The 13,874-nt window shown below is 31.7% G+C and overlaps 1 protein-coding gene across 1 annotated transcript in view; it reads left to right on the forward strand.

Annotated features, from left to right (window-relative positions):
* The first annotated feature begins 1,578 nt into the window (after window positions 1–1,578).
* The window catches only part of LOC118185194 (adipokinetic hormone/corazonin-related peptide receptor variant I-like), a 151,411-nt gene continuing 139,115 nt past the window's right edge, over window positions 1,579–13,874 (forward strand). Inside the window, exon 1 of the mRNA XM_035355119.2 lies at window positions 1,579–2,386. Coding sequence (XP_035211010.1) covers window positions 1,820–2,386 — 567 coding nt within the window. The 5' untranslated portion in view covers window positions 1,579–1,819. The remainder of the gene's footprint in view (window positions 2,387–13,874) is intronic.

Consider the following 13,874-nt stretch of genomic DNA (forward strand, 5'->3'; position numbering starts at 1 on the left):
TTACTTTTCCTTTTAATTCAGAATGCAGCTTTCAGAGACATCATGACGAATCAAAATGGCAAAGTATTCCTTCGGAAGAAATGTTAAGAATCTCCTGAAAAAGTGATGAAATAAATTCTAAATTTTTACTCCTAATCGAGCATAATGTCGGAAAAAAATTACGACTAACAAATTTCAGAATTCAGACATTGCTTTTGTCTCCAAGAGCAGATGGTATTGGAAGCTTAAGTCTTCAACGGAAATGAATGAATAAATTAGTTTTCTCACCGATAAAACTAAAATATTATTTTGTTTTCTTGAAATCATTGAGATATGGTAACGTAAATTTTCCAAAGGAGTAATTCAAAACAGCTTTCCTATAAATAAGTTTACATTTACTCTATGCAATTTCCAGAAATTTACAATGTTAAATGCTATCTAGTGATTTCATATTTGTGTAAATGATATCATTTTACAGAAATTTTTGACTCAACAATCCTGTTTCCAGACATCAATCCCATTACCAAGTTGCAATCATATATACTACAGTAAAAGCATTCAATCGAGTGCTTGAAAGAATTCTAAAATTGTTCAATAAACAAAGTATAGGACTAGGAGTATTAGATTTTATTGCATGGGGCGTTTGTTATCTGAGAAATAAAAATGTTACATTCAGGGGAAAAAAGTATGAAATACCTCATTTGATGCGATGGACAGAGAAAGGATTATCTAAAACTTGAGAAGTTGAAAAACTGAAATAATCATCAATGACTGGTCGTTCAATAAGCAACGCCCTCTGCAGTTCGCCGAGTGGAACTAAAGCTTTGACTGAGAGAAAATTTTCTCAGATCAATGCCAACCTTAGGTTACGTTGGGTGCGAAACGTACTTAGTTTATTCAGTTAGAGTAAAAATATATATTTATTAAAATAACTGCATGTAAATAAATAAGCCAAACTCCCTTTTGAAGATTTTTAATATTTTAAACCGTGGAACTGCTGTTTCTCTTTTATCGAATATTATTAAATGTCTCTCTCGGAATCAAATTCTTAGAAATTTTGAAGCACTTTTCATTCCAAATCAAAAAGTGTGGATAAAAGTGTACGCACTGCGCCGAAGAATGTCCTAATCTTCCGTACGAATATTACTTTGGATAAAAATTAAACTAATACGTAACTAAAACTTCTCTCAAAATAGTAAGTAACAATTCTACGTTCATTTAATCTTCCGTACGATTATTAGTTTGAATAAAAATTAAATTAATACGTAACTAAAACATCTTTTGAAATAGTAAGTAAGAATTCTACGTCCATTGTAATTTCTTACTTGGTATTATACTTATTTAAAATTTAATTGAAAGAAATGCGAGAATATAATTTCATATATTAGTAAAATTATTCATACATTATCACTTATTTCTAAAACTTCTTTTCGGGAAATATTTAAAATAAAATTTCGTTTTACGGAATTTGAAATGAAAAACATCGTACATCAAAAGTAATAAAACATACAATTTAATAAAAGAATATTCCAAATCATTCGGCAAACATTTAATCATTTTTCGTGCAAGAATAAATTTAATATTTCATGCGATGCTTTTTCTAATAATCGTTAGCTGATTATTTGGATATCAAGATTTCTTTTCAGAATAAAATCAGAATATTTTGTCAGTAAATGAGTAATTAATAATGTGATTTTAAGCTAATTTTATGCAAAACGTTTGCTTTTATAAAATTTTAGAAGAGGTTAAATTGTTTTCAAAATAAACAGTGCACTATTAAATAAATGGATATAAATCATTTCAGCCCCTTTGCATCTGTTTGAGTTCTCATTCTATATATATGAGTAAGATTCTATTTGAAATGGAAGAAACAAAGAAAGACCCTTTGATGCTTGAAATTGGCATGGACAATGAAACTTTGAACTTGAATGTTACTAACAGCAGCAATCTGGATCTTTCGACTGCATTTCCAGATATTCCATACTATCTAACCTTCAATGAAGACTCGATTCGCGAAGTGATTTTGTACAGTCTAATGCTTGTGTTGGCTGCTGCAGGTAACATCCCTGTTTTCGTGACTCTCATACGGAACAGGCATCGAAAGTCACGTGTGAATCTGATGATCATGCATTTGGCTATTGCTGATTTAATTGTAACCTTCGTCATGATCCCACTGGAGATTGCATGGCGGATCACTGTTGCTTGGATAGCTGGAAATGCAGTGTGTAAAATCATGCTATACATGCGAGCTTTCGGACCTTATCTCTCATCAATGGTACTCGTTTGCATTAGCCTGGACCGGTACTTTGCCATCCTGCATCCACTCAAAGTTAACGATTCTCAACGTCGGGGAAAGATAATGATCGCTCTGGCCTGGCTAATCAGCTGCCTCTGCAGCATCCCTCAGGTAATTAATGCCTTTATCCTACTTTTAGCTACAGAATATTAGCGTTTTACGATTTATGTCAAATATGGTGAAATCAGCCTCACATCAGCACCGCCGGTTCCAGAATAGTTTAATATTCCGTGCTGGTGGTTGCTTAAGAAATGTAATATTCAGTATGAATATTCCTGATACTGTAATTTTATATGCGCCTATAATGCTACGTAGCACTATTTAGACATAGAATACGTACTCTTAATGTGACTGCCATATGAATGACAATTAGGGCAGTACGTTTATCTCGGCGAGAAAGTTTTGTGGCTATTAAGAAATTATAGAGATTTTCCTGCGATTTCGAAAATACCATCTTCCTCTGCAAATGTCAAGCATATTTGCGAATTTCAGAATTTTTCTGCTATAATTGTATTTTTTATATTATTAAATTATTTTACGTGTATAAATAGCTTTAATACTGATTTCCTTTTGAGGTTTTACAAAAAATATTCTACAAAGTTTATACTATTTCTTAATCCAGGCTAGAAATATGATCATTCTGTAATTAAATGGTACACTTTTGGAATTTTCGAAAACTAATTTTTCAAGTTTCACAAAAAAGCTTTGCCTTCCAACATTGGCATATAATGACTGACATATGTATATAAAGTGAGAGAGCCATAGAGTATTTTTTTTATTTTAAAACAAAATTATCCCGATATTATTTCCGCTCAATTGATAACGTTGAATCCGAATTTAATTGCATTCTTCTTCCTATATGTTTTCTGTAATTTTTGTATTTTTCAAATTTGTAGTTTGTTTTCAAGTCATTTCTTCTGTTTTGATGACAATAGGTTTATTTTTTACATGTTTATGAAATTCTTGATTTTACTGGCATTGATTTTTATGTCATTCGTTCCTCTGTGAATTTGGTTCTAAATTTGTTACTTTTTGTCTATATTTGTTTTTTTTTTACGGTTATATATATAATATATGTTTATTTGTACATACTTGTTTTTCTACGGCTACGAACGTATGCATTAATGAAGAAATATGTGTGTATTGTACCTAGATTTAATTTTTTAAACATTAAATATATATATATATGTATATATATATATATATATATATATATATATTTGTCATTATTACGGGAACATAGAAGTTGGTGTATTGAGAATACGGCAAAGCACACTAGGGCTATCAGCCTAAGTTGATGGATGCCTTCGTGGAGGACTTTCTAAGGGAAACTAGCTCGTATACACGTTACACATGAGGAAAAACACGAAAACGCCCATGCAGCCAGCCCGTTTGCGGGATTCGAAACTCGGACCGAACTACCAGTGTCCAACGATTTTACCGTTCGGCAACTGGTGAGCCCGGGAATATAGAAGAGGAATTAGCTTGCAATCGGCGTAGCTGAGCGTGAAGGCTTACAGTTGCAGATAACAAAATATGAACTTGAAGAGTTTCCAGTCTTTATTTTCGCACATATAAAATAGATGATAGCTCCATAGATGTTTATACAATCAATAACGAAATCCGATACATTTCTATGATTCAATCATAATGAAATATGATAAACTGCTATTTACATTGATTTTTAAATTTAAGGGGGCTCGTGCACCTTAAAACCCTTAGATCTTCGAATATGTTACTGTTGCAAAAATTGGGATAACTTATTATTTTAAAAGCATTTACTTCCATAATTTTATAGCTGACTGCATAATATAGCTGATTTGGGAACTAGTAATCAGAAATTTTGTGTTGCTACAAATGTTTTTATAATTTAATCTGCTTTGTGACAAAATTTTTTATGCGTTCAAGTCATGTTTTCACATTGCGCGCATGCTATAACAATAACAATGGCTAATGGTACATACTTGAAATTTGATGGAATTCTTTATATGGGCACCATTTTCTAACTGAACCAAAAATCTGATGAATATATTAATATTAAAAGTTTTATAAATGAAAGTATTACATATTTTTTTAATAAAATACATTTTATAAACTCAACTTCAAATACAGTAAGAATTTAACATGAAATTCTTAGGTTTTTGGTTCACAGTAGTTTTCAAATGTTATAAAATCTATATATTAAATATGGAATTAAATTACGCAACAGAATATTTTAAACAGTGCGCGCAAGGTGAAAACATGATGTGAACGCATAAAATGTTTTGTCACAAAGCCGATTAAATTATAAAAATATTTGTGGCAACACAAACTTTCTGGTTACCAGTTCCCAAAGCAGCTATATTATATTGTCAGCTGTAAAAAGTTGGAAATAATTTCTCTTAAATAAATAAGTTATCCCAATTCTTGCAAAAGTAACATATTCGAAGATGTTAAGAGATTTAAGGTGAACGAGCCCCCTTAAGATACAGGATCTTAAGAAGGGGAAACAAAACGAGGAGATATTAGCAAGGTGGGAGCTAGTAGAAGTGACGTAATTAGCTGCCAGGGATTTTTTTACCAGACTAGATGTGATTCTAGAGATAAGCTATGATTGGTTAGTATTAGTTTTGTTACCCTTTTCAGGCAGCGTTACGTAACGTCGAAAGATCTCGAATTTGCGAGAACATATGAATTTAGGCGGAGATCACCAAATCTAGAATGTTAATTTTGAGGTCGCCAATTATTTTGTAAAGCAGCTATCGTATTTTGTTATATCTTACATATATATGTATATATATATGTGTGTGTGTATGTATGTGTTAGTAACCAGTAAAATCCCATTTTAATGAAAATATTAATCACCGAAAATGAACTAAATATATTTTCAAAATCTCCTTCATTAAGAAATGTGTAACGATATTTATTTAGTTCCTACATAGTTATTTTTGTTATTTTGGTAGACTTCTGGAATACTACTAAAAATGAACTTTCATTTTCAAAGCTGTAGCCTTCAAACGACTGAAATCATGGATGAAAAGACCGATTTTTAATCATGGATGAAAAGACCGATTTTTAATCATGGATGAAAAGACCGATTTTTAATCATGGATGAAAAGACCGATTTTTAATCATGGATGAAAAGACCGATTTTTAATCATGGATGAAAAGACCGATTTTTAATCATGGATGAAAAGACCGATTTTTAATCATGGATGAAAAGACCGATTTTTAATCATGGATGAAAAGACCGATTTTTAATCATGGATGAAAAGACCGATTTTTAATCATGGATGAAAAGACCGATTTTTAATCATGGATGAAAAGACCGATTTTTAACCGATGAAATTTTAGTCAGACGCCGAAACTTAATATGGAGAAACAAGGGTTTTAAATGATATATTAAAAACCTGATAATTTTAAATGATAGTTTTAGAAATTAATAACTTTTCTTAAAAGCATCAGAGTTTCGTAAAAACAAAATTTCATACTTTCCTACATTCAATGAAACAATAATCATTACTTTATGAAACATGGTGTCTAGAAGAAAAGTTTCCCGTTTCAAATTCTTTGATCTATCATCATATCTTAAACCTGAAAATACTAGAATCGGAAATTTAAAGTGATCAGCCTATAAGTAGTGGCCATTGCAAAAGAACTGCGGCTACGTTTAAAAAAATTTACTGTGCTAAAATGTCTTTTTGTCTCTGATTCTGACATGAGAAGAACTGCTCTAGACTTCTGAATTAGTACTATTTCTGACTTCTGTATTAGTTTGACTTCTGAATTAGTGTGAGAAGAATATTTATTTTCTTTCTGTATATTGACAAAACATTGCCTTCTGTTTAAAATATTCATTAGTAAATATCAAGTTTTTTCCAGCACGGTTTCTTCATTTTGTAATATAATTAGTTTATTTTATGTTTTACATGTTAAATAATAACTTAAGCAAGGTTATTTATTTTTTAAATTTAATTTTTGATCCTTTGATAGAGGATTTAAGCATTTTCAAATGTATAGATGAATTATGTAATTATTACTGCTGTACAGTTTATTTGCATGATACCCCTTACTCGATTTTTCTTAACGCTTTTTTGTTGCATTAATTAATATTGTTAAGGAAGTTTCCTTATAAACTTTCTTTTCGTCCTTTTAATTTAATTTGTTTATATTTTATTACACGTTTGACAATATGTTGATATGATTTCGAATATCATGATAAAGTATAATTATATAAAGTTAATAAGTAAGCGAATAATTATATAAAGTTAGCTACAGTATTGCATTTTAATAATTGCAGCTCTAAAGAAATAGTATATAATAATTTCCTAGGAAGTTTGTAAAGTGTACTTGTAATGTGTGCTGTAGAAAAGGGTATGTTCTTTTGTAATCGGAAATTATGTAATAATCCTGTAACAATCTCCCGTTGTATTCGACCGGCTAATGAAATTCAAGCTTGAGTTTCTCATGTCTCGAAAGTTCGAAGTAGGATATGTTTCTATATTGCGTTGTACTAACATGAGATTTTGACACAAATTCAGACTTTTTCTGAAATGACTTGCCAGTTATTTCGATTCTACTCTTCAAATAATGCCAAAGGGCCAAGTTCTGTAAAAAATGGCAGAAGTATTTTTTTAATTATTATCGGTGAAAATGTTATCCTACATTTAATAACATCATATGGGTTTATCATATATTTAATAGCATCGAACTTCAATTTAAACGTATTTAATTTTTTGGTACTTCATTTTCACGGCCTCGCGATAAACCGCCAAATTATGTAAAACTAGGTACTTTCACATATTTGACGAATCGCGTGACATCGTAGTAGTCTTTATTAAAATGAGATTGTAAAAAATGTTGACACTTTTAATTTACCGAGGAGTCAGAAAGATGTCATCGTTTCCCCAAGAAAAGGATATTTGCGTAATCGAAAGAGCGTAAATGGCCATGAAATAATAATATTATGTAAAAGAAAGCATGTGGAGGATGAATATTAAAAGTTGCGAACAAGAAATGAACATTTGATCCGACAAATAGGTTTAGTGGTTCCATAATACAATTTCTAACAATGCTGCTTTTCATCTACTGTTGGGCTCAGGAACTAACATCGCTTAAGCGGTGGGCTAAGGAGCTGACAATCTGCCAAAATTGACTGGAACAATTTTATAAGAGAGGTTTCCTTTGATAGACTTACATCGATAACGTGAAGGACGAGTACGTGGCACTGGAAGAATAGTCGAAACTGACGAGAATTTGCTCTTGTGACGAAAAAACAACGCTGCCAGGGCACTTTCACAACAGTGAGTATTCGTTGGGTTGTGCCGTGTGCTTTGTTGTTTAGGTTCCAAATCTGAATACAAGCACATTTATATCAAAGATTGTGGACCACGTAGTGGAAGGATCCACAATATATTAAGATTGTTGGCGAGCCTATAAAACAGACGAGCTTCAAAATGCTGGTTACAGCCATTTAACTGTGAACCACACATTTTTTTTTTTTTTTTTTTATCCACCAACGAGTGCTCACACCCAAAATGTGAGTAGATTGTGGCTTTCTGTAAATGGCGAAACAAAAAGAAAAGGCGTACGGCTTGACGTCATCTTGAAGCACAATCCGGAGATATGACAGCAACAAACTATATGCGAGTAGTCGTTTTTTCCAACTGGTCGACTTAGGCTTCGCCTTTTCTAAGGCCAGAAGTGGTGGTCACTTTACTATGCCACCAATAAGGGGCCACCTTTTACTCCTATGAAGTGACGAACTGTTACAGACATGCCTTCTCCGGCACTCGAACTCGGGTCCTTTTGTATCGTAGTCGGATCTTCTAACCACTGTACCGTCTGAGTCGCTAAACCAGTAGTTTAAACGTGATAATCTTGGCCCCGTTTTGATAAGGGGGGTCCGTGAAAAACCAGGTAGTTCCATTTTTTGTAAAATAGTTATACATTTAAGTTCAGTCGAAATATAATTCATGCATTTTTTCAATTATTTTAAAAAGCTGTATTTATTTCTAATTTTTTATAAATTTTACGAAAAAAATAATTTGATTTACAAATTGCAAAATGTTTACCATCATTTTAAAGAAGATGATTGAAACGAATGTGGCAGTGGATCCAAGTTCCACATTATTCCACAATTATTCAGTATTCTTGTACTGAATACTCTCTTTATAGTTCATTTGTTGAAGTATCGGTATCAAAATTGTTGTCAGAACTTTCACTCTCAATTTCATCACTTGTATGATTTTTATACTCGGATACTTCTTCTTCTATTAATTTATCTATATCAGCGTAACTCAAGTTCATGCCAATCACGATTTCTTCGCTCACATTCAGGCACAACTCTTTTACAGTATATCAGAAAGGGAAAGGCAACAGAAAAAAAGAAACGTTGATATAAGAGTAAATAGTTTAGCCCCTTGCAAAAGGCATCAACCTTTTGATCTTGCACGCTCATGTGACGAAACAAATACGTCAATGAAACAGGGTTGAAAAACGAATAAATTAGAGAAACTGTTGTCATTCTTTTCTTTTGAACTTTCCAAAACAAAAGTGAACATGTATGAATAAAAATAAACGATTTTTTGCATTGGGTCATACTGACCCGAACAATACATTAGGTACAAATTGAAAAATATTTCTTTGAAATATAAATAAACATCTATCCCTCTAGGAGTACATATTTATATCATTTATCAACTATGTCAAGTCGTTTCATGAAAATATACCTGTGCTATATAACGTGAAAATTTTATTTTGGGTCATATAGACCTGAACAGAAGAACAGGGTTAGCGTAAGTATAGGATTTAGGGGACATATATTTTTAAAAGTCAAATTGTGATTTGGGAAGATCTGAACCATTATAATTAGTAATGAAATAAATAATAATCATTATTTCATTTATTTTCACATTTGTTATGCATTGTGTTACATATTTCAATTTTTTTGTGAAATAATTACAAAAGTTTAAAACGTTATGCTTCTCTGTGGATATATTGCTAAGTTTATGACAAACAACGCTTTAACTCCTGCACTTTTACTCTTTCCATTAAGTCTGCAAAAAGACAAATTAAGTGAGCGAAATAAGCAACTGACAGTCTAAGTTCAAAGAGGAAGTGCTTTGGGTATGCGACCATTGTATCTGTCATATTCTCCGACTCGATAACTACACTGCTTTTCAATGAGTTGGAATCTAAGCGAAAAACGAAAGAATTATTTCTCTGCATTATTAACCTTGAGAAGATTAAACGGATGTTTAGATTAAGTAACATTAGATTTATCTTATAGGGTGAGGTGTCAAAAAACAGTACTACAATTATTAAGCTTTCGGCTGAGTAGATGACTTAACACTTAAAGCTGAGAATTAAGCATCCCGGTTTTAATTTTAAGGGTATTCCATCGGAAACCTTTCTCTTGTATGATAATGCATGTACCCCTGCTCTAACAGCTGCGCCAGAAAAGGCCTTTAGAAGCCTTCTCTTTAGTTAGCCGTCGTATTTGTGTTAAGAGAGGAAGTAGCATCAGTGTAAACTCTGCAACGTTTCTACTTTCTCAAAACAATGCTAATCATTTAATTGCTGTACTCTGAGTATACACTAAAACATCGATTCAATTAGTCGAAAACTTTGATGGAATAATTGTCGGAATTTACAATATGTCCACAGAGAATAATTGTCGGGATTTACAAGGTGGGTCAAACTAAATATCGAAACTGTTATTGATTTACAATAGAATTTTTAATATTCTTCCTTGAAGTTTGCGTTCCTTCAAATTTGGCTTATTGAAATTTGACTACATTTGTATATATTCTTCGCTTTTTTTCATAAAAGTAAAAATCTTATGCGCGAAATATACATGTATCGTTACGAGTAGTTTCAAACTAAGTATCTAATAATATTAAATGTAAACGTTTGCCGAGTTTAGGATGTTATTAGTTAACTCACAATTAAAAGTTAAGAATACTTAAAGGTTTGGTTTATTTAATTATGGCAAAGCACACTAGGGCTATCTGCCTAAGGAGAGGGAGGACTTTCTAAGAGAAACTGGCTCGTATACACGTTACACATGGGGGGAAACGCCCATGAAGCCAGCTCGTTCGCGGGATTCGGCCCACCAGCGGCTGGGCGGTAAAGTCGCTGAACACTGGTAGTTCGGTCCGAGGTTCGAATCCCGCGAACAGGCTGGCTGCATGGGCGTTTTCGTGGTTTTCCCCATGTGTAATGTGTATACGAGCCAGTTTCCCTTAGAAAGTCCTCCACGAAGGCATCCCTCCTCTTAGGCAGATAGCCCTTGTGTGCTTTGCCATAATTAAATACACCAACACCAACGTTCGCGGAATTCGAACCTCGAACCGAACTACCAGTGTTAAGCGACTTTACCGCTCGGCCGCTGGTGGGCCCTAAGAATACTTAAAGAGTTCGAAGGTTTTTGATCATGTCCCATTTTTTGTGAAATATATGAAATCGATATTTTATAGTAACCGTTTTACAGAGAAAGTTACAAATAGTTAGATTTTCCTCGTGTTGTTGAAGACAATTTTAAAAACTACGACCTTTAATATGTCTTTTGCTGGTCTTAAAATTTATGAAAAATTAGTTGATTTAAAATATTTGCATTACATAATAATTTCAAAGCATCAGGAACAAAATAAACGTTTATTCTGTTGGCCCAACATTCCTCTCAAATTTCGTAAGCACTCTTTATCTCAACTATTTGTTTTCCGCATTTTCCTTTGAGCCCTATTTGCAAACTGAACATTTGTGTATCATCACTAAAAACGGAAAGAAGGAAATTAGATGAAAGAATAGCCATTTGAAGAAAACATCTTCAAAGAAATCGTGTGTTCAATGGATGTTTTCGCTGGATGTTTAAACCGTACTTTGCTGAGATTTTCAATGTTTCAAATATTCCAGCGAATGTTTCAAATATTCCAGCGAATGCTTACACTAGAGAAAAACATACAAGAAATTATAAAGGGATACTATGCTTTCACTAAATTGTTGTGTGAATTTAAATTACGTCAGAGAATATTATATCATATCATAAAGAGAGAATCCGAGGGATGTCCCATCCGACTTTGTTAAAGATTCAAAAATCTGTCTAATGAAGTGTACGAATATTAGCTAACATTTTCAGTGCTATTCAAAATAATCTTTTCTTTATCTTTGATCCTCGAAATTCCTAGCTTTAAAAGAAGTTCGGTGTCACGGACAAAATCGCTTTAGTGATTTATTCTGACCAAATACTGATGAAACGAAGAGAGATATTACTACTTGTAAGAACGTAACATAGGAAAAACTGTTTCAAAATTGAATATGGTGTAAGAGTAGATGACAGCGGGTATATCTGAAGAAAAATCGTCTCAAGGAAATCGTTAAAGCATTAAATTTTTCTTGAAGCAATAATCCGTTATGAAAAAAATTAAGGCACTAAGCAGACAAAATATTTTTTAATTAATTTAATTTTTATTTATGTATTATTTATTCTGTATAAAATTTAGCATTTTATGTTATGCATTTTAACTCTTACGATTTAAAAGATGAAAAATTTGAACTTATTTGGAAATATGGTTAAAATTTTAACAACTTAAATATGAGAGGAAAAAATTGTGTAAATCAAAGGCAAAATGAAAAAATTGTGGAAAACTGTTTAAATGTATATAACTCTAAATTAAATAATAGATTATACACCTTTCTCCTTCATATATGAAAGAATCTTATCTTCTGAAAGATTTTCTTTGTTATCTTTCTTATTTGTACATCATTTTGTATTGAAAGACATATTACCAGTATTTCAGGGAATTTTCCCTTTTAATGCAGAGCCCAGTTTTTAAATGCATCATGACAAATACTGGGTCACAAAGCATTCTTTTCAAAGAAATGCTTTTCTAATCAATAAAATCACATTTAATGAAAGAATATTTATATGAATAAACATGTTTAAATAAACAATGAGAATGAATAAATAGAAATATTTAAAATAACTATAATTACACCACGCAACTCAAGTAACTTAAATAAAACTCTTTAAAAGGAAGAAAAAATGTAAAAATAACAACTGTCATTAAAAAATATTATATAAACTAAAAACATTTCCAAGAAAAAAGATTTGAAATTTTTTTCCAGCGCGTTCTGAATGAAAAGGAAAGCAAAAAGGCTAATATAAGCTCAGAACTTCACCAAAGAAATTACTCTTGGCGATGAAATTGAAAAAACGCGTCAAACTATATTCATGAATTACTGGCTGCATTTCTCAGCAAATTTTACAAAATTTCGTTTTTAATCATTTTTTGAGTCGTAGAGTCGAAATATGGAAAACAAGTGGTATATTATATCAGAAAATGTTCCATATGTGGTCAAAATACGTGCATTAGAACAACGCTATGTATAAATCTAATATATATTCCTACGTCGCGGTTTTGAAACATGAAAATCGCGAGTGGAATTTCGTCAATTGGCCGAGTAGAACTGAATATATGCAAGCAATCTTTTTTATTCTTTTCTTTTTACTCCAAAGGGCAATTAATTTCGTTTTGTCATTTTGCGTCGAAAACTTTTCACATTGTTCCCACCAAATATTATCACCCCGAGTAATATTTAAAGACAAGAAATAAAGATGAATCTGCATACATGTATGTATTTTCCTCACATTGTGATAAAACAACGGTATATAGAGCTATCAAATTTTGAATAACCGAATATGGGCATCTGGAAGCCCTAATTTAGAGTTTATAATTTGTTTTATTATCTATTTCATATTTTAAGATTTTTATTGCATAAGGCATTAAAGAATTTTTGATTAACAAACTCAACGATTTCAAAGCGAGCAATGACAACACTGTACGGGGAAAAAACATTTTTATCTTTAACACGCGAGACAGTGTATCAGGAATTCTAAAGATATGTTTGTTCTTTTTAGTATTATTTTTCGATATTGCTATTGAATTGAATTTTATGGTTTAAGTGCGAATAACACGATATTTAATAAATAAAGGTAACACACAGAATGAAGGAAACGCCTCTTTGGACGTAAATATGCTCTTTTAAATATTTTGTGATATTTCTTTTGAATTGAATTTTATGGTTTAAGTTCAAAGATCATGATATTTAATAAGTAAATTTAACAAACAAAACGTTAAAAAACGCCTCTTTTGAGCGTAATATTACGTCTAAAAAAAGGTTTCAGATTTTTATTTTTCATTTTTTTGGGGGTACAGCATAGAATCACAAATCAGAGTAGTCAGAGTGGGGAAGTTACACCGTTAGAAATTGTAATTTTCATAGAATGTAGCTTTGACAACACAAATCTCTTGTAACCGTCAAAATAACGGCACATTCGAAGATCTAAACTAAATATCCAATTGAGGCCTACAATATATAAAATATAAATAAGCTAATAGTCTTATTATTTAAATGTAGAAAACAGTTTTGTTGTCTTTTTGTCTCTCAACGTAAAAGGCTTTATCAATCCAGAATATAAAAGATGAACTGCCGAACCCTTTCTTTTACGTCTATGTGTCAAATTTGACGATATGGTTTATGACTTTCAGAGACAATTCACACTGAAAGATGCCTTATTTATTTTGTATCTTGCATGTAAAGAATGTCGTTATTGGTA

Source organism: Stegodyphus dumicola, chromosome 2 (assembly GCF_044657685.1).
Source record: "Stegodyphus dumicola isolate Sdum_Otavi_A_Nest chromosome 2, ASM4465768v1".
Lineage (NCBI taxonomy): Eukaryota > Metazoa > Arthropoda > Arachnida > Araneae > Eresidae > Stegodyphus > Stegodyphus dumicola.